We start from the raw sequence: 22,460 nt of genomic DNA on the forward strand, positions 1-22,460 counted from the left end.
ATTCTTTGAAATTACACATTGGTTCATACAGAATAATCTTCACCTTAATTTCTAAAATCAAACTCACTTTTGGAAACCTTCTAGCAAAATGATTAGACGGGTCAACTTTAGACTTAAAGCCTGGCTAGGAAAATGTATACTTCATGAGATTCATTTTCTCTTGCCATTTGAAATGGGTGCTTGCTCCCCATTTTGTGCTCAATACTGAAAACACAGTTCCTCAGCAAAGATTTACTTTATACTTACATTTCAAAATTTTCCAGAAAAGAACTTTTAAGTTATGTAAATTTGAAGTCACATTTTTGTGACCCAGCATTGAAATGTGCAAGAAGCAAATCAGAATTGTTTTTAACTGAAGGTATGTTTCCAAGTCAATATAGACAAGTGCAGTGTATGGAAATAGTTTTTAGAAATATTTTTAGTTCAGTGAAGTATACTAAACAGTGTTCTTAATGATAAATTTGGGAAAATATGAACAAAAAATTTTGGAAAGGAATTTGTGATACTAAAATAGATCTACAAATATTCAAAATATCAATATTCTTACTTTATGGGAGTGAGACAAGGCGACTGAAGACATGAAAAACCATGGACTTGATTTAACCAAGTCTTCCTGGAGCATCCGGAACATGAAGAATGACAGTCATAGGGCACTGTCCTGGGAACAGTAGCTGGGTGCTTTTACATATGATTCCCAAAGGGCGGAGATGCTCCTTAGGAAACAGCGGGGTGGATTAATTTCGAGAATAATAAGCTTTACACAAGTGTAATCTGATCTCATCAGACTGAATGCTTGCCAAAAGCCTGAACTCAGAAGCACGACCAAGTCCAATCCTAGTGACCTCATTTCTACACAGGGAGAGCATTTCTAATATTTTTATTTAAAGAAATATTGATAAAACCTACCGGTGAACTTCATAGAAAGGGTATATAATGAATTTCTTGTTTGAACACCTTTTGTGTTCATTTGGAAGTTTAGAGAAATCTGTAAAGATCTGCCTCTCGGCTTCTTAACTTTATCAGTGCCCCTGGATGGAACATGAGGTCAACTATGTAAGTTTCCGGGGGAGGGAGAGCCCCAGTCACCCCCTTACGGGATTCATCCATCAGCTTGACTTCATTCCAGGCTCTGCCGTACTCCCCGCGAACCAGAGAGCAGCCGATGCCAATTCTGTCAGCCAGAGCCTGTGGGGAGAAAACGCGAGATCAACCAAGAGTGAGGAGGGGGAGGGGCGGAGAAAAAGCCTTGGTTGAAAGACCCACCTTGGTGGAAGGTGAAATGTACACTCTTGCAGAACAACAACAAAGTGCTTAGAAAGGAGGCTGGAAAAAATGTGGAGTGTTGTGATAGGAGATGGTAAAATGTGATGAGTTCCCCTGTTGCTCAAGATTCTGTGGACTCAAAATCTCTGTGTAGGTCCTGCTGGGAAGGGACATTTTTCAGGCAGTTGCGCTGCATTGTATCAGCACAAGATTGATAACGTAATTGGAGAAAAGCTGTTCCACGGGCTTTCTGCTCTAGTGCATCTATCAATCTTTCCACGCTCCTGGGCTGCTCCTTGGGTGTGATATGCAGTGGGATTGAATAGCAGGATTGGAATGGTGCGGACCTGTTTCTAGCCCATTTGTTCTGTGTGGTGTAGACAGGTGTTATGGAGCCGGAGGGGCAGAATCGTGAGCGGTTGGTCCTTCTTGGGCTGCCTGATGCCCTGTCCTCAGGGGTTGCTAATGTTCCTCAGAAGCTGTCTCTTCAATTTGTCCTGATTTTAAAAGCACTTTTTAAATAATCTGGAAACTTCCTAGCCACATCATAGTGGATAAGAGAGCTGGCTTGTGGGACCTTAGTTCCCCGACCAGGGATTGAACCCAGGGCTCCAGCAGTGAGCACGCCGAGTCCTAACCACTGGACCGCCAGGGAATTTCCAGAGTCTGAGTTCTTAACCTCAGCTGAGTTGAATCTGGAAGTGTCTATTTTCTTTGTGAAGTGGGAAACAAGGTCATCTGTGTATAGGAAGAGGTGAAGATGAAAAGGCTTAGGAAAGAAGGCAGATGTGGGGCACAGATGCTGAGGAAAATAGGAGAAGCCTGTGGCCAGGAGCTGGAAAAGATGGCCAGGCAGCACGTACACCCACCACCTTGGACCCTGAATTGGCTGTGGCACATCCCACTGTCGCGTTCTGCAGCCCGGGTGTCACTGTGGGAAGGGCAGGCAGTAGGATTGGTCCAGTGTGGGCAGGCAAGGCGGAGGGGCGGAAGGATGGGGGCACGAAGACGAGGGAAATCAGTGAGCAGGTTATACGGTCTGTGGACGATTTATCTAGGCTGCCATGGAGGAAAGGAGCTGGAAGAAAACGGGGAGGTGAAGAGTATATGTAGGGGGAGTGAACGCTTTGGGAGGAATGGAAGGATAACACGTTTTACCAGTGAGTGTTGGTGTTCAGGATTCAGTGGTAGGCAAGACCTGGGTGATTAACTGCATGACTCAGGTGAGGTGTGAGGGTAATGAATTCAGTCTGCTGTAACGTTATGAACTGAAATGTTTCCCCTTGAGCTTCCTGTTTTCTTTCTGAAGGTGGGTCCCTTAAGAGGCGGTCATGAGGGTGAAGCCCCCATGATGGGAACTGTGCCCTTATAAGAGGAGGAAGGGCCCTCCCCGCACTCTGAAATATAAGGATACGGTACGAAAGCGGCAACTGCCGACCAAGAAGTGGGCCCTCACCAGACACTGAATCTCCTGGCACCTTGATCTTGGACTTCTCAGCCTCCAGAACTGTGAGAAATAACTGTTTATTGTTTAAGCCACCCCATCTGTGGTACTTGGTTATAGTGGCCTGAGAAGACTAATGCAGTGCCTACAAGACACACAAGGGTAGCTAACTACAGGGTAAACAGACAGATAGACCTGGAATCAGGAGCGTCTTGTGGGACAGAGGAAATGATCTGGAAACCTGAGGCATGTAAGTCGTATTTAAGGTGATGTAGGAGGATGACCTCACCAAACGAAGTATGTAAAGGGAGAAAAGAGAAGAGCCTGGGACAGAACTTGAGTTCTGGGTCAGGACCCCAACACTTAAGACAAGGGTGGAGGAAAAGAGGTCTCCAAAGGAGACTGAGAGGCAATGGCAAGAGAGGACAGAAGTTACTAAAGAAAGTGGTGTTAAAGAAAGAGAAGGATCAGTGACAAATTCTTTGACATATCAAGCAAGACAGAAAACAGATCACTGTGATCCTTCTTGGGAGGGAACAAGGGCCAGACTGCAGGGAGTTGAGGATGAAACTGAGGTCAAGGAGTGACTAGGAGTTGAGATGACTCAGAATTTTGACCGGGAATGAGAATTATCTTCAGATAGAAGCAGTATGGTAGGTTTTGGCTCAGATAGGCATGGGTTCAAATTCCAGCTGTATCTCTGGTTGTCCTTGGGTAAATTCCTTCTCTAAGTATCAATTTTCTTATCTTTAAAACAAAGGTAGTACTTTCAACGTTTGGCATATTTGAGACTCTTCACAATCATATTTATTAAGTGCCTGGCACATAAGCTCAAAATGATGGTGGTCATGGTGATAGGCGCTTATAGGAGTAGTTGTAGATATAATGAGAAAAGATTTACGTTTTCTCTTTAAATGTTTTGGACTTAAGTTTAGATTTTAAAGGTAAAACAGCTAGAGAGAGAAAGAGATTTAAGATGGGAGAGAAGAATTGATAGAGCAAGAAATCCAAGGAAATAGGAAAGACTGGCATTTGGATTATAAATAGAATTGGCTTGGAACTGGAGGTAAGATGCAATGAGGTTTATAGGTATTCAGGAGAGGGTAGGAAGTTTATACATTTAAGTCTATGGCTCTGAAACAATTTTCTCAGCTCCTGTTATACTCCAGACACTGGATACAATGGAGGAAAAAAAAAAGATCACCCCCTCCCTTAAACCTGATCCTGCTCCAGTGTCCACATCTCTGTGAATGATGCCATCATTTCCAGTTACCCTGCCCAAATCCTGGAAATCATTTTCTTCTTCTCATGCAGTCTCTCACACCACCGCTAGGCAGTCAACAACTCCTTTCAGTTTTATCTCCTACATCTCCCGCCAAACTCACCTCTCATTCACAGCCTCCACCATGGCTTTAGTATCAGGCACCTGTACTTCTTGCTCCCGTGACCTTCCAGTTGGTCTTCCCGTCTCCAGTCTTTCCCCCGTTCTAGTTCATTCCCCATCCTGTTGCCTGAGTGGTCTTTCAAAATCACTTTCCCCTTAACTTTCAGTGGTTACTCACAGATTTTAAGATCAAGTACAAACTCACATGGTGCTTTACTGTCTGGTGCTTTAGCCTTATCCAACCCCTCCCCGCTTTTCTGGATCCAGACCAACTACTCTACATCCCTCAAATGGACCACTGACTCTCATACCTGTTATTTTAAATAAAATATTTGTATTGTTTAGAACACCCTTGTCTTCCTTCTTTACCTGCTGAAATCCTATGTAGCCTCTAATTCTGAGGCCACATATCACTTCCTCCCTTGAAACTTTCCCTGACGTCACCTGAGAACCCGCAAGTCTGGCTTAGGTCCCCCTTGAGTGCAGAGACTCTCACTTTATTATCCGTATATTCCCAGACCTTGGAAGAGGCCCTGGCCTAGAGTAGGTGTGTGATAAATGTTGAATGAATATGTTTCCAGTAGTCTGGTGAATATACGTGTGTGTATGTATATACACATACATATACATGCCAAATATAAGTACATCTAAATGATAGGATTAATATCATCCAGTTAATTGTTAGCAACTGGCTCACTCCACAGTGATAAAGACAAAACATTTTTACCTAGTGGGAAATGAGCAAAACATCTTAAATACCTTGAAAAGCAAAGCTCGATGGTAGAAGATTCCTTTTTTGATCAGTCCAATTGGTACAACATTGGACTTAAGTTGAAACTTTAGTTCACTTATATGAAGTTCCCAGCTGAAATCATGTAGTTTTTCTTTTGGAATTTTACCGCCCATTTTTTCTGCCACGTACCTGTGTCAATTACAGTGAGATTGAATCAATCAAGTTTAATATCTCACTTTGGATGCTTTGAGTATAAATATCTGTGTAATTATACTTGTAAAAGATACTTTCCCTCTGATTTTTGTTTGCTTTACTTTAAAAAATGTATTTACTATAAGTTAACATTATGCTTACTATATTTCAACTGTCTTACATAAACTGAAATTCCAACAATTTCATTCAGTAGGAAGAAAGAAATGAATGCTAATTTTCCCAATATTTATAGCAAGATACAAATCAATATCACACTACATTTGTATCAACACAGTTTTTAAATGTTATCTTACTCTTGGAAAGTATTTTCAAATGTTTGAATCTGAAATCCAAGGCATTGTCCTGACATGTGGTCCTTCTTTTAAGGAATTTAAACTCAGAGACAAAGACAAACATATAGGACCATTGTGAACCCTGAGGTTCACAAATCTTTTCAAGTTTTATCATCATTTTCTTTTAAATTTTATCATTTTTTTTAAATTTAGAGAAAGACATGGCATTTATGTAACACTGAAGTTAGAGGAGAGAGGAAGAGGCAAAAAGGGAAAAATTACTAACAGTTAGGCGAGGAGGTGAGGTGCAGGGGTGTACTTTGCCTGTGAGTTTCTCCTAAGATTAGGCTCTCACTGAAGATGTCAGTAAGCACACCTGCAAAAATCCTCTGTCAACTGAGGCTGCTACATCATGGAGTAAAGGCAGGATTGCCCATTGTAAAGAAAGAATTTCCTCTTGCTGTACGTGGAACCAAGTGAAGAAGAACAATGGTGAAAAACCAAGAGAAAGGATTAGGCAGAAAACTGACCCTCAGTGCCAGCCAGGTGTCCTGTAACAGCCACTAGGAGCCGAAGGCATGGGGACACATCTCTGTATCGCTCTCTTGGTGTGGGTTCAGGTTAAAAAAACAATTATTTGGGAATGATGAAAACTATTTCTGATAGGAACAAAGCATGAGGAAATTTGACAAGTGTTGAAATGAGCTAAGTCAGAGTTTTGCTTGAGTCATCATTTCTCAAGGACACCAAGGAAAACTTCGGTAGCCAAAAACGCTCTCTTCCAGAGTCGCCTGACAAGAAGTCAGTGATCTGGCGGCTGTGTTTCTTGCAGTTGTCACATCCAGGTTTGGTGCCTGCAATTCACTTCTATTTGGAGAAGATACAAGCTCCCACGGAGATTGCAGCTGTTGCACAAGCCAGGAGCTCACAACTGGCTGGTGTCAGTCATGAAGGCGAGCCTCCATTTCTAGTGATTTCCTGTCAGTCATAAAGTCAGGTTCTCAGCCTTCTGTTAGCGGAATCAGATTAAATGCTCTCATTTACGAGGCTACCTCACTGGCTTATACAGAGTGCCGAACCATCTCTTAGAATACCCACAATCCCACTTTGGAGCAACGTGAAACACAAAATATCAGACATATAACATAAAAATAAGGGATGGCTATTTGTATTAGAAAACAACTTGTGAGTTTACAAATAATTCAAAATAGGATTCCTTCATTCATAACTTCTTTAGGATCACCCTGAAAGATGCTTTTCCTGGTTTAGCTGGAGAAAATGACCTAGGCATTTTTCTTTAAGTAATTTCCAGCTCCTAGCTCTGATTCTTGGCAAAAATATGATCTAAAATAGAAATGGAGGATTTATTTCCAATTCATTGTGTTTCTGCTTCAGAGTCAGAGGCAGGGTGCTATACAAGTTTGGTTTTATTATGGTGTAGTTGTTTGAAAATTGGCTAAAAAGTGCAAATCAGTAACATCAAAAACATTTTTCAGAAACTGAAAATGTGTACGCTTACTTTGCAAGAACCTCAATCTGTTCCTTTATACTGGTGATGGGAAGTATGGATCTGGTCACTTCATACACATAAACACAGAAGTCAGGATCAGAGGGAGGGAGCCATTCTTTATCAGGGCTTCCTTCTCCAGTCAGTTTTGGTGCTACTGCAACCTCTTCCTCCTCCTTCACTTTTTCCTCTTCTTTTTTTCCTCTGCCTTTCCTTAGAGAGTAAACAATAGCAATGAAAATTACAGAGTGAATAAGCACTAACTGTGCTCTGAGTTGATCTGAAGAGCATCGCAGAAATACAGTATTTTATATATACCTCAACAACCATACCATACAGAGTTTTCAAATTTTCCATGACAATGATAGAGTTTTATAGTCTCTATATTTTGCCGGAGAAATTATTTTTCAAGAGATTACTACATGACTGATATATATTATGAAAATCATTGCTTTTCTGTACCATTGCTTATCAAGATATTTGGTACATTGTAGATATGTAATAAATATTTATGGAATTGGGAAAAAATAGGTTGCCTCCTCAGAGAGTATATGCCAGTCTCATATCATCTCTTGCTTCAGTTGAGACCTTCTGCAAGAAGAATTTGGATCCCACTTTTAAGAACAATTATCCAAAACATGGAAAAAGACAAAAACAAAATAAGGATGGCATGGAATTTCCATGTCATGCAGGGGCAAAGACTCATGCAAAGTTTATCTAGGGAAACGTATTTAGTTCTGTACTTAGAGAAAATAGAGTGTACTTAGTAAACAGTAAAGATACTGTTTAATTAAAAGATACTCTTAATGAAAATTTCCAAACTTAGAAAAGTTACTAGTTAACATATAGATTTTTGTTTAGTAGAGATGCAAATTATTTCTGTTCAATGGAGAAAGATACTCTCAAAGGGTAAAATCTTTTTCTAACATTCCTTAATTAAATTGGATATAAATGCATATATTCTCAAATGATCTTTGAAGCAGTATTAATATCTTACTAATTCTCTCATGAGTGGAACAAAACAATGACAGGGGTTCTCATTCCAGGTAACAGGGAGTAAGCACACTTCACCCTGTGTCTCCTACTGAATACAGTCATAAAACCTGGACAGGGTGCATGCAATAGCTATTTGAAAACTCGGAAATATAATTCATAGCAGGAAGATCAGAGAAGACTGACATTTGAATGACTACGGAACTGACGGTGAGCTTATATTTTAATTTTCCTCCACTATTCTCCAAGCTGAACTAAACATAGCCCCAAGTCTGGAAGCGGGCATCAGCACAGAGAGAGCCCAAGGAGAAGCCCGATTGAGAAACAGGAAAGAGAGACAGTGGAGGAAAGCCCTTTTTTTGATTTTTTTTCTTATTTTTATCCATTATCTTGTGCCCCATCTTCTAAGGAAGCTTGTGACGGTGGTGGCAGCGGTGACATTAAGGTCCCTAAGAGTCTAAAACTGCCTTATACTTGCTCAGTCCTCCTGCTGTTTGGCTGTGGACATGGATGCAGTCATGGCAAGAGTGTAGCAGCGCAGGGTAAATAAAGGTTTTTTTGGCTTGAGGACCAAAAGGGAAGCTCCAAGGAACCAAAAAAGACAAAGGAGATCATGGAGAGGGAGGAGCTCAGGAAAGCAACCCTATAAAATTGTTTATATATTCCTAGGCTTACTTCCAAGCTGTGTGTGCATAGTTCTGATCCTAAACGGCACATACGTAGATTTTGAAGATGGAACTATGTTATAAACTACTGCCCAAGTCTCATACTGGACACTATTTGGCACACATGCAGGGCTGATCCAAATAGCACCGCAAAGCCTTTGAAAATGGGACTAATGGTGGAATGACAACCCACAAAACACTGGTTGAAATTTGAAGACTGAAAGCAACTGGGCCAATTGACTGCTAAAACACACACACAAACATTCTTCTTAGAATATGTGTAAGACCCATAAATAAGAACCGAAGGACTCATAACATAATATCACAATCTATATAATTACTCAACATATGAAGAACCAGGAAAATCTCACCTCGTATGGGAAAAGACAATCAAAACACATCAATGCTGAGATGACTCAGCTGTAAACTGTTCCAACAAGTAGGTCAAACACTCTTGAAATGACTAGGAAGTTACAAAGTCTTAGAAAGAAATAGAAGATAAAAAAATAGAATTTGCAGCTGAAAAATACAATAACCAAAACTTAAAAAACACAATTCCCTGAATAGGTTTAATAGCAGAATGGAGATAACAGAAGAAACAATCTGTGAACTTGAAGATAAATCAATAAAAATGATCCAATCTGGACAATAAAAGATTGAAAAAGCAACTGACAGAGTCTCAGGGACTTGTGGTGCAGTAAAAAAGAGCTAATATCGGTGTCATCGTAGACTCAGAAGAAGAGGAGAAAGAATGAAGCACAGAAAAAAAAATTGAGTAAATTAGGGCTGAAATGGTTTCCTCAATTTGGTTAAAGACATAAATCTACATAGTCAAGAATTTTAGGGACTTCCCTGGTGGCACAGTGGTTAAGAATCTGCCTGCTAATGCAGGGGACACAGATTCGAGCCCTGGTCTGGGAAGATCCCACATGCCGCGGAGCAACTAAGCCTGTGCACCACAACTACTGAGCCTGCACTCTAGAGCCCTTGAGCCACAACTACTGAGCCTGTGTGCCACAACTACTGAAGCCTGCACGCCTAGAGCCCATGCTCCGCAACAACAGAAGCCACCGCAATGAGAAGCCCATGCACTGCAACGAAGACTAGCCCCCGCTCACTGCAACTAGAGAAAGCCAACGCGCAGCAACGAAGACCCAACACAGCCATAAATAAATAAATAAATATTTATTTATTAAAAAAAAGAATTTCAGTGAATGTCAATAAGGTACACCCAAAGAAATGAACTCCAGACTCGTTGAAATCAAACTATTGAAAACTAAAGACAAAGCAGATGACGTGATTGCCTACGTAGAAAATCCCAAGGAATCTACTGAAAAGACTCCCAGAACTAAGAATTGAGTTCATCAAGATCTGAAGATATAAGAACAACATACAAAATCAATTATGTTTCTATATAGTTACAATGAACAGGTGGAAACCAAAATTAAAAACCAAAAAGAATTTGGAGCACTTACAATTATGCCAAGAAAATTAAATCCTTAGGTATAAACTTCTAAAAAACATGTGCAGGATTTGCGTGCTGAATATTAAAAAGTGCTGTCAAAAGCAATCAAAGAAGGCGTAAATACGTGATGAGACATCCTGTGTCCATAGATTTAAAGATGCAACATATTAAAGATGTAATTCTCCCCAAATGATCTCTAGGTTTAATGTAATTCCTATCAAAATCCAAGCAAAGTTTTTTTGTAGAATAGACTATCTTATTCTAAGATTTATATGGAAAGGCACAGGTGCTAGAATAGCTAAATCAAACTTGACAAAGAAGAATAAAGTGGGAAGAATCGCTTTGCTTGATATCAAATCTTACTGTGTAGCTACAGTAATCCACATGGAATGATACTGGTGGAGGGACAGACACACAGATTAATGTAACAGAACAGAAGACCCAGACCCACACAAATATGCTCAACTATTTTTGACAAAGGTGCAAAAGCAATTCAATGGAAGAAGTATAGACTTTTCAACAAATGGTGCTGAGCAGTTAGACATGAATGATACTTGTGGTGATAGAACTATTGATTATCTTAACATGAACCTACCCGTGTGAGAAAATTGTGTAGAAGTTAATACACACACAAACACACACACGTAGGAGTAAAACTGGGGGAACCTGAATAAAATCATTGGATTGTATTCGTCATTATCCTGGTTGTGATATTGTACTATAGTTTTGAAAATGTTATCATTGGGGGAAACTGGGTTAAGGGTATATGGGCTCACTCTATGTTATTTCTTACAATAGCATGTAAATTTACAATTATATCATAATATTTTCAATTAAAAAATCCATTGACCAGGCTTCTGTCATCTATTATTGGACTCTATTCTGTTCATTCATGTCCCGGTCTATCCCTTCATCAATACCAAACTATTTTGGTTACTGTAGCTTTACAGTAAGTCATAAAATCAGGTAGAATGATTCAATTTTATTCTTTTTCAAAATGATTTTTCACTATTATAATTTATTTACCTTTCCATACAAGTTTTAGAATTAGCATATCTCTATCTACCAAAAATGCTGCTGGAATTTCGATAGAATTGTATCAAATCTAGATCAACTCAGGGAAAACTGACATTTTCACTATGTTGAGTTTTCCAACACATGAACATGGTATATCTCTTCACATATTTAGTGATTCTTTGATTTCCTTTGTGTTTTACAGTTTTCAATATATAAGTTCTATACATGTTTTGTTTCATTTTCTCTTTCACTTTAATTTCATATTTCATTTTTCAGCCCTATTAATATTAAAATGGTATTAAAAGTTTTTGGTTTTCAATTTTTCATTGCTGGTATATAAAAATACAATTGATTTTTCTGTGTTGAACTTATATCCTGACGTTGCTAAACTCACCTATTAGTTCTAGGAGTTTTGTTTTTTTTTAAGTGGATTCCTTAAGGATTTTCTATTTAGACAATCACGTTGTCTGCAAATAGGAACAGTTTTTCTTTCCTCACTTGTCTTGTTCATGATCTTTGCAGGAAAGCATCCAGTCTTTCACCATTAAGTATGGTGTCATTTTTGTGGATGCCTTTTATCAGGTTGAGGAAGTTCCCTTATATTCCTATTTTGCTGACAGTTTTATTTTTTATCATGAATAGATGTTGAATTTTGTCAACTGATTTTCTGCATCAATTAATATGATTATATGCTTTTTCTTCTTTATACTGTTAATATGGATTACATTGATTGATTTTCAAATATTGAACCAGCCTTGCATTCCTGGGATAAACTCCTCGGAGATGAATTATTCTCTTTATATATTGCTTTGATGTGCTAATATTTCAGAAAGGTTTTTTTTCATCTATGTTCATGATGGATTTTGAGCTGTAATTTTCTTTTCTTATAATGTCCTTGTCCGGTATTGACATTAGGACAATGCTGGTATCATAACATGAGTTGGGAAACATTCTCTTTTCTATTTTCTGGAAAAGATTGTTTAGAGTTGGTGTTAATTCTTGAAATGTTTGGCAGAATTCACTAACGAAATCATCTGGGACAGGAGATTTCTCTTTTGGAAGAGTTTTATGAAATCAACTTCTTTAATAGTTAAATGATGATTTTGGCATCTGTTTCATCTTTGGTGAGTTTTGATAGTTTGCAGTTTTTGATGAATTGGTCCATTTCATCTAAGGTGCTGAATTAAAGTTCTCATAGTACTATTGACATAGTTATTGACATTTTTAAAGAACCAGCTTTTGATTTCATTGACTTTCTCTGCTGTTTTTCTGTTTTAAATTTCATTGATTTCTGTTTTTATTATTTTCTTCCTTCTAATTGTATTAGGTTTATTTTTCTAGATTCTTGAGGTTAGATTATTGATTTATGACCTCTCTATCTAATACATTTTAGTAAAATAAATCTCCCTCTCAGCATTGCTTTGGCTGCATCCCACAAATTTTGAAAGTTGTATTTTCATTTTCATTCAGTTCTTTGTATATTTTAAGTCCTTTGAGGCTTCCTTTTGTCCCAGAGATTATTTAGAAGTGTATCATTCAATTTCCATATGCTTAAAGATTTTCTTCTTGTCTTTCTGTCATTAATTTCTAGTTTGATTCTATTATGGTCAGAGAACATAATCTGTATGATTTCAATTATTTTAAATTTGCTGAGCCTTGTTTTATGACCCAGGGTATTGTAAATGTTCCAAATGCAGCTGAAAAAATGTGTATTCTGTTGCTGGTGATGGAATGTTCCATAATATGTCAATTAAATCCTATTTATTTCTGGTGTTGTTCAACTCTTTTATATCCTTGCTGATTTTAGGTCAAGTAGTTCTATCAGTTGCTCAGAGGGGCATGTTGAAGTCCTCAACTATAATTTTGGATTTTTCTATTTCCCCTTTCTGCTCTATCAGTTTTTGCCTCATGTATTTTGAGGCTCTGTTGTTTGGTGCATATACATTGGATCATTATGTCGTCTTCATGGATTGATTCATTTTATCATATGTAATGTCCCTCTTTGTCTCTAGAATTTTTCTTTGCTCTGAAGTCTACCTTAATACATATTTAAAAAGCCATTCCTGCTTTTTAAAAAATTAATGTTTACATGGTATCTTCTTCCATCCTTTCATTTTCAACCCACCTATATCGATACATTTGAGTTTATTTAAACAGCATATAGTTGAATCATAACTTTTTAATCTACTCTGCCAATCTCTGCCTTTTGATTGGTTCTTTTCCTTTGTTTTTCTTTTCTTGCCTTCCTGTGGGTTACTTGAACATTTTTTATTTATCCATCTTGATTTATTTACATTGCTTTTGAGTGTAGCTCTTTGTATTGGTTTGTAGTGGTTACTGTACTGTAGGTATTATAATATACATATATTGCTTATCACAGTCTGCTGGTATCCACGTTTTACCACTTTGAGGAAAATATGGAAACCTCACACCCATGGAGGTCTCTTTACCGTCTCCACTTTTAAATACCATCGTCTTGAGTATCAGATGTTTTTATAATTTTTGTTTCAATCATCAAATATGATGTATAAAGCTCACGAGGAAATAGTCAATTGTATATACCCATATTTCAGCTCTTCCTTCTTTCTTCCCGATCCTTCCAGATTCTTTCATTATTTTCTTTTCATTGGAAGAACTTCCTTTAGCTAGCCAATCTGTAAGGGTAGGCCAGCTAGCAATAAATTGTTTTCCCTCATCTGGGAATGTCTTTATTTCTCCCTCTTTACTGCTGAAGGATAGATTCATCAGATAGAGAACAGATGGTTGATTCTTTTAGCACTTGAAAAATGGTGTGCCATTTTCCTTCTGGTCTGAGAGAAATCTACTGTCATTCAAATTGGTGTTTCCCTATAGGTAATTGGAATTTACACCTTTATGAAGTCTGGATCCCATGACTCAGGTGGGCTTTCTTGGGTGGAGCAATCTCTTATGAGAAGCATCCTATGCTATGCTAGCAGAGAGAGAGGGAGGACTAGGAAGCCTGTGTGTGACTTCTTTCAGCCTTTGCTTATGTGTATCTTTTGCCTGCTGATCTTGCATTGTATCTTTTGCTATAATAAATCTTAGCCGTGATTATATATTTGAAAGCCCCAAAATGGGACTAGGCTAGTGTAGGCAGGTAAATCTCCTAAATTATGTATTTACAAGTATGGAGCATTCTGTTCCACTAGCAGTAAATTAGGGGTGGGAATTATCTTTAAGTATTATTTGAAGCATGGTGTAGGAGGAGGATCAACTAAAGTCCATTTGAGTTTTCCCTTTAATTTAGAGAAAAAAATACAAAAATAATCCAATCAGCTGCTATTGGAGAATTACACAAAACTCTATAATCATAACAAATACTAAAAAAAAAAAAGTTTTATATTTTCTAATCCCATATTCTATTTACTACAGCCAAGGAAAGAGTCTAATCATGCATTAAATGCACTAACCATATATTGTGATAAAATCTCCAAGCAAAAATTACTATTTTCCAGCTATATCATCTTAACCCTTTTCCTTTTTTGTAAGATAAATAAACTGAACATCTTAACATGCATAGTCAGATGTTAGTAAATTAGGAACTAATGCTGGGAAGGTCAATTAGAATGGCAAGAAAGCATAAATAGGTTTACCTGTTTTCTAAAATTACAGGGTAGCTTTGTAAGATTGGAGATCTCCACCCTGTGATTACTCAGAGCCACCTATGAAACAAAGCAGATGTAGTTCTCCCTGAGCATGCTGCCTGAAGTGAGAAGAATCATTTGGTGTGAGAAGATGGCGTCCGGTACCCTGGGCTAAGCGCATCAGAGAGGGAAATATGACTGAGTGATTAAAAAGAGATAATTTATGGGAACCCCTGAATTGTAATTTCCTGCTGCTATAAATAGAAGTATTTCACTTGGACTTCTTTCCCATGAAGGCTGCCAAGTGGTGTAAATAAGGGCTTCAGTACTTAAATGAATTTCATTTCTAGATAAACATGGAAACAAGAGCTTGGAAGTTACAAAATTAACTCCTGTAAAATTAATCTCCAGAAAGAACATCAATTTATGAGTAAAGATATAAGAAATTCTAGGTTTCTTGCAGAAACTTTAGCAAAACTACCTCAGAGAACAGAGATTTACTGTGAGAACCCAAAACAATAAGGATATTTTCTATGTTCACAGGTGGATGAGTAGGTAGATAGGCAAGTAGAGAGAGATAATTGGCTCAAAATTGTGTATTGACATTATCAAAGTTTAATCACTTGCTCCTTCTGATCCCATCAACTATTTTTTAAAATAAATTTATTTATTTATTTATTTATTTATTTATTTATGGCTGCATTGGTTCTTTGTTGCTGTGCACGGGCTTTCTCTAGTTGTGGTGAGCGGGGGCTACTCTTCGTTACGGTGCACGGGCTTCTCATTGTGGTGGCTTCTCTTTGTTGTGGAGCATGGGCTCTAGGCCCGCGGGCTTCAGTAGTTGTGGCTCGCAGGCTCTGGAGTGCAGGCTCAGTAGTTGTGGCGCACGGGCTTAGTTGCTTCATGGCATGTGGGATCTTCCCGGACCTGGGCTCAAACCCGTGTCCCCTGCATTGGCAGGCGGATTCTTAACCACTGCACCACCAGGGAAGTGCCAACTATTTGAATATATAAATTATAGAGCAGAGCTGGTGGGAGAGACGTAAGTCATGAATCCGGCCCACTTGTGGTTTCAATTTAGGTGAGAAGATTTTGGTATGTGAAAAATAATCACAATACCATGTAGCATTCAATAAATTCCACAAGGAATAAAAATTAGAAACTCAAGCAGTTCAACATTGAACAAAATCTATTCCAGTTAGGTGTCTTGTTCTACCCAATCTATTCCAAAAGGATGAGAAGGGAGTATTGTACAAAGTGGAGATATGATTTATTCTGGTCTTAGGAAGGTACATCGTGTGTGTGTGTGTGTGTGTGAGATGTGTGTGTGTGTCTGTAGTTTATTTTGTTTGTTCCACTAGGATGTACGTTCTATTAGGACAGAGGTATTTGTTCACTGCTGTACTTCCAATACTAGAATAATTCCTGGCATCTAAGTGCTCAGTAAATATTTGTTGAATGAATGAATAAATTCAAGAAAAGAAGGTCAGAAGGTATTTAAATGTGACCAAGAGACAATATGTGTTTTTGGAAGACTTTTGAAGTCAAGATTTAAGGGAAGGGAAAAAAAAAAGGTAAGGTATGGGTAAAAAGAGGGTTTGAGAGAAATTCTTTTATTTTTTAAATTTTAATTAAATTTTTAAATTGAGGTATAATTAACATGTAACATTATATTGGTTTCAGGTGTACAACACAGTGATTCGATATTTCTATACATTGTGAAATGATCGCCAGAGTAAGTCTAGTTACCATCTGTCACCATACAAAGTGAACTTTTAGGATTCACTCTCTTGGCAACATTTAAATATGCTCTATATTATTGACTATAGTCACCATGCTGTGCATTACATTCCCATGACTTTATTTTATAACTGGAAGTTTGACCTCTTGACCCCCTTCACCCATTTCTCCCACTCAACCCCCCTTCCCTCTGGCAACCACCATTCTGTTCTCTTTATCTATGATTTTTGTTTTGTTTGTTCATTTGTTTTGTTTTTTAGATTCCACATATAAGTGAAATTGTACAGTATTTGTCTTTCTCTTGTCTGATACTTTGCTTAGGATAATTCCTTCAAGGTCCATCCATGTTGTCTCAGATGGCAAAATTTCATTCTTTTTTATGGCTGGTGGTATTCTATCGTATACATATACCACTTCTTCTTTATCCAGTCACCCATTGATGGACACTTAGGTTGTTTCCATATCTTGGCTGTGTTAAATAATGCTTCCATGAACGTGGGGGTGTAGAAAATTTTCAAATTAGTGCTTTCATTTTCATCAGATAAATACCGAGAGGGGGAATTGCTGGATCATTTTAATTTTTAATTTTTTGAGGAACCTCCATACTGTTTTCCATAAAGCCTGCACCAATTTACATTCCCATCAACAGTGCACGAGGGTTCTCTTTTCTCCACATGCTGGCCAATACTTGCTATCTCTTGTCTTCCTGATAGCCAATCTACCAGGTGTGAGGTGATATCTCATTGTGGTATTGATTTGCATTTCCCTGATGATTAGTGATGTTGAGCATCTTTTTATGTGCCTGTTAGCCATCTGCATGTCTTTTTTTGAAAAAATGTTTATTCAGATCCTCTGCCCTTTAAAAATCAGATTGCTTCGTTTTGTTACTGAGTTTTATGAATTCTTATATTTTGGATATTAACCTTTTATTGGATATATGATATGCAAATATTTTCTCCCATTCAGTAGGTTGTCTTTTCATTTTGTTGGTGGTTTCCTTTGCTGTGCAGAAGCTTTTTAGTTTGATGTAGTCCCAGTTATTTATTTTTTGCTTTTGTTGTCTTTGCTTTTGGAGTCAGATCCAAAAATTGATTGCCAAGACTGAAGTAAACAGCTTATCATCTAAGTTTTCTTCTAGGAGTTTTATGGCTTCAGGTCTCACATTTTGAGTTAATTTTTGTTTATGGTTTAAGATAGTGGTCTAGTTTCTTTCTTATGCATGTGGCTGTCCAGTTTTCTGAGGAAAATCATTTAAAAAAAAATGTTTTAGGAAGTCGTTGTGATGCTATCAAGATGACCTAAGTAGCAGAAATGTTAAAGTATATGTTGTAAAGATCTAAAAGTCTCCAAAGATGAACAGACTGGAAGGATATGTATTTCATATCCTCCTATTTGGGGACAGAAAAACACACTTTTAAGTGTGTGTAATAAACTCATGTGCAATCAACTTAAATATTTATGAAAACTAGTCTGAATAAAAAAGATGGTATAGATAGAACTTGTAATTCCTTTCACGAATGGGTATAGTAAATGTTTATTGTAAGGAGAATGGTCTTTACAAGGAAAAGCTTTAGAGAGCATTAGACATGTTGGTTTCTGTGAAGCCTAGGGAAGTATCAAGAAGGTGTCTGGATAAACAAAATATAAATTAATCACCTCTCCTTTGAGTGCTGTGCCATAAAAGAAAGTGCAATTAAAACCTTCGAAAACAGAAATAAGATGGTGGCTGGTCACCTAATGAGAGCCTCTTGCTCAATGATTTTAATTTACATGGTATATGGTAATAATATTCATCAGGAAAAAGACAGAAGTCCGCAATTTCACTTTCCTTGTCTGGTACCTCACACACAGTTGACTGACTTGTCTCCCATCTCTCCTCTCCCTTTGAAAAATTCAGCCACTTTGTGGTTCTAGATGTCTCATTATTCTTTGTCAGTATTGCTCAGTATTTTTTTGGTCAACATTAAACATTCTCCGTGACATTTTCAGATGAGTAGAGTTAAAATATTTTACTCTATGTCCAGGGGTCCAAAGTTTTAACAGTCACAAGACAAGAAAGGTTGACCAAAAGATAAACAACAGGACAACGAGATTATGACCAATCTATCCCCCAGTGGACCACGGGCTAAGAAGGGGAAAGAGCCTGGACACACTGATCACTTAAATAAGCCAGGTGGATTCTTCCCCAGGAAGCTGAGGAGTTGAGGAGACCACAGGGAGACACCTGCCTCAGAGCCAGCCAAATGTCCTGTCAAGCATGTGAAGATAAGATGGTCTCCCTCACAAATATGCACAAGAGACGCAGATTGTACTTGATTATTGTTGGGCTTTAGAACTGAAAGACTGCCTTGGAATTGGGGCCAGATTTGGTCCCATGGCAAGTCAAAGTCACATATAAGCTACAGTTATGGGTGAGGGGATAACCAAAAGAAAGTCAAGGAAGGTAACAAAGCAATTGTAAACAGACACTGTACAGGTGGAGAGAGAAAAAGAGAGAGGGAGAGAGACAAGCAGACTAACGGTTTATCTGCTTTACTCCCAGCTCCTGTCGTGCGCTGGATTCTGGGGATTCTTCTGCATCCCTGCAAGGCTGGAGTGGGTTTGGGCTCCCTGCAACTGTTTTGTCCAGTAGTACTAACATTTGTTGAATGTTTACTCTGGGCCAGGCCCTGCTCTAAGCCCTTTTCATTCATTAACTTATTTAATCTTCTCAAGACACTGTGAGGAACAGACTACAGTTTTGTTTTGTTTTGCATTTTACTGATAAGAGAACTCAGCCAAAGAGAAGGTAGCCTATTTGTTCAAGAGACACAGTTTATAAGTGTGGATCTTGTTGAAAATAACCTTTTCCTGCAAAAAGTTGAGATTTCTATTCTCTTGAATAAACACAAATGCCTTATGTATGCCAGCCAAGCACTGTGCTAAATGCTGGGGATGAAAAGAGAAACTATTCGAGTCAGAATGTGTTCTTGTCCTCAAGGCACTCTCAGTCCAGGGGAGGAGAAACGAGAGAATCCAAGTGAGGAGAGAAAGGGAAGGGAAGAGGTGAGGAGGGGCAGGAGGGCAGAAAGGATGAGGGCTGATCAGAAGCAGAGATCAGAACAGTGAGCAACAGAGACTGACAGGAGAAAATAAAGTCAGAAATAGAAAATATACAGCTCTGAGGTCTGCGGAGGAGGGCAGACCACTCCTTAGGAGACCTTAGGAGACAGTCTCGGTTTAGAAGGTAGATCCTCAATTGTATACATGTGTGCCAAATAGCCTCCAGCACCCCAGTGTTTTTCAAGGGCTTAAGTCAACAGTAATTGACGGGTCATGGAGCGGGGCAGGAGGTCTGAGTGGTTTTTTGAAGAATCCAGGAAAGTGCTCACAAGAGAAAGAATATGTTTAAAAATATGTAAACATGCAGACAGTGTTTTAAAATATGCCAGGCCTAAAAAGCGTGGAACCACATTATAATGGTTCCAGCCAAATTCAGAATGTGGTCCTGTTTCCCTTTCCTCTTCTCGTTGCTTGCTGAAGGGCCAGGGGTTTCCGTGAGCAAGATGGGGAGGGGACGTGGAAGCCAGAGGCAGCGAAGAGGGAAGGCTCACACTCCGGCCAGCGCTGCTCTTCAGCTGCAGAGGCAGCCACCAGGGGAGGGCAGAACAGTTCATTTTAAGTTGATTCCTACACGTGGTTGGACTTCTAAAGGGCTGACTGGAGATTGCTGTTTCCCTTGTTGTCTCTGAATTAAAGTGACTGTAGGACTTTACAGTGAGCAAAGTACCCTGAGTTCTCACCCAGAGGCAGGAGAAGAAATTCCCTCTGGGTAAGTTTTAAAGAGACAACAAGAGACACCAATAAAGGTAATTTTAATTATACTTCATGAGTCCTGTTTAGTCCTACATCTGATTCCATAAGAAGAGCTTCCTAGTTAAAAGCCACCCCTCCCTTTCACCAACTCTGTGGGTAATTAAAACTTGACGGGATTACAGTTAGGAGAAGAATACAGTAAGGAGGTTTCTACCTGGATCCTTTCTCTTTAGTGGCGCTTTTGCTAAGAGCAGTATTGCGTCCCGAAGTAGGTTCTGATTTCTCTTCGGTGGGAGATCCAAATCCAGCACTAAAATGATAACTATTTTCTCTTGTCATTTGAAAAAAACCACAACCAATTTCAATCATACAGAAAATAACAATGCACTACATTTGCAAGGCATTTTATAATTTATAAGGCATTTTCACTTCCATTATATGTTTTGATTCCAGCCACCGAGAAGAAGCAGGGCACCAGGCATTATTCCATCTACAGATAAGGACACGAAGCCTGATCATGGACAGTGCACTAGTCAGGGGCTCAAGATCTCACTCTGGGTTCACAGAAGACAGAATGTCAAACCAGGTTTCCTGGCTTTCATCCTGAAATTGTGTGACTGTGAGAAGAATAAAATTTAAGTTGCCAAAACCTAAAATCTAAATTTCTTTTTTACTCCCAAATTAAGGGAGAGAATTATTCGAGTGTAGACAAAACATCATTTTCTTACTTGGTCTTGTCTTTACTTGCTCTTCTTAAAGAAGATGAAGAAGAAATACTTCGTCCATAACCAACGTCTGATGACTTATCTTCCGTAGATGGAGGTGGAGAACTAAAATTTTACATATTTGAAATTATGTACAAATTAAAATAATTTGTCAATATTGACTTTGTCCTACAAAATAGATTTTTTTTCTGAAAAATCATATTTAGAGCTGACTTTTAACAGTGACACATTATTTTAAAAGCAAAAAGGAGAGGTTAAGATAAGATAAAATGAATATTATAAAGCTTTTCATGAGCTAGAACTGGAAATAGTTTTATAAAATGTGTCACATAAAATGTATTATATAGATATATAGGAATACAAGACCATTTTAATGGCTGTTGAAGCTTTCATTTTTAGCTCTACTATTTTCTCATTATTTTATTAAAAATATTGGGCAGCAGTGGTATTCCTGGATTTAGTTCTGGAGATTTGTAAACATAATTCATCTTGGTTTGCTCCTATCTGTTTATACTTTCTTCAGTTACTTCATGTTACCAGAAGGGTAAGAAGCCCTGATTGCAGAAATACCCATGGAATTGACTGGTAACATGGAGTCGAAGGAAAAACCACAGTGGTGACTATTCTGTGTTCTTTACTATGTCAGGCTATGAGTTTATGGACCAGTGTTTACTTTCATGGTGGTGCTAGATACAGGAAGTAAGAAAAGATACCATACTGGGAACCTTTATGTATTCACATGATGATGGACAAACAAAAAAAGTTATTTGCTTCCCTTCATTCCTCCTCCCCGCAAAGACTCACGCATCAGAAGATTTACTGTTAACTAAGAGTATAGCACGTTGGTCACTTGGTTCTTGTAAGCAGAGATCCTTCAAAGGCAAAAGTTTGGTGCCAGGATTTATCTGTAGATAATTTAAGAATTGAAAAGTAATATCTGCATGCATTATATATTTTTTTAATGAATACTGATAGAATAGGTTCTTAACTGTTTGAGGTATCTAATTTCACACACACACACTTAAAAATAGGAAACTGAAGCTTGTGGATGTCTTGCTTTTGGGCAAGGTACACCCTCCAATTCCCCCTCCCCCTGCCCCCCCCCCCCAGTCTCTCTAACTTGATACTTAACTGTTTCATACCATAATTATCAGCTTGGCCCCTGGAAGTATTTGAGTTTGAAAATCTATCCATATACATAAGGAAGAGCTTATCGTCTGTAAGAGTAACTAATTACTAAACAGATCACTAAAAATGTTGTGAGGATAACTAACAACAAGCTAGACAAAGCCCTATACTAGCAATTTTATCAGCCTGGTGAAGAGGGTTAGACCAGATCACCCTGTGAGCTCTTTTTCCAATCAAGTAATAGATCCTTCTCTCCTCCAAGATACTTTTCATGGTTCTTTTAAAGTAAGACAGAGCGTGTCATTCTTCTGCCCAGAACCCTGACGTGTTTTCCCACTTCATTCAGAGTAAAGGCCCAAATCCTTCCAATGGTCTACAAGACTTCCATGAGCTGCTTGCTCTTACCTGCTCTGATTTGGTCTGTTATTCCGCCCCTGGTTGACTCAGTTCTAGCTACACCGACTTTGCTGTTCCTTGAGTGTGCCAACCACATTTACTCACGGTTTCTGCA

General features: G+C 38.4%; 1 protein-coding gene across 2 annotated transcripts in view; it reads right to left on the minus strand.

The window, feature by feature from the left end:
* Positions 1 to 975: 975 nt before the first annotated feature.
* Positions 976 to 22,460, minus strand: part of ARMC3 (armadillo repeat containing 3) — an 89,086-nt gene continuing 67,601 nt past the window's right edge. The window contains exons 13-18 of one of the 2 annotated variants that reach the window (XM_061181591.1): positions 21,626 to 21,726; positions 20,825 to 20,926; positions 20,311 to 20,406; positions 6,829 to 7,029; positions 4,851 to 5,013; positions 976 to 1,185 (exon numbers count right to left, since the gene is read on the minus strand). In XM_061181591.1, the coding sequence (XP_061037574.1) occupies positions 976 to 1,185; positions 4,851 to 5,013; positions 6,829 to 7,029; positions 20,311 to 20,406; positions 20,825 to 20,926; positions 21,626 to 21,726 (873 nt within the window). Of the gene's footprint in view, positions 1,186 to 4,850; positions 5,014 to 6,828; positions 7,030 to 20,310; positions 20,428 to 20,824; positions 20,927 to 21,625; positions 21,727 to 22,460 lie in introns of both variants that reach the window. The other variant, XM_061181590.1, reaches the window with a different exon arrangement.

The sequence above is a fragment of the Eubalaena glacialis genome, chromosome 2 (assembly GCF_028564815.1).
Source record: "Eubalaena glacialis isolate mEubGla1 chromosome 2, mEubGla1.1.hap2.+ XY, whole genome shotgun sequence".
Lineage (NCBI taxonomy): Eukaryota > Metazoa > Chordata > Mammalia > Artiodactyla > Balaenidae > Eubalaena > Eubalaena glacialis.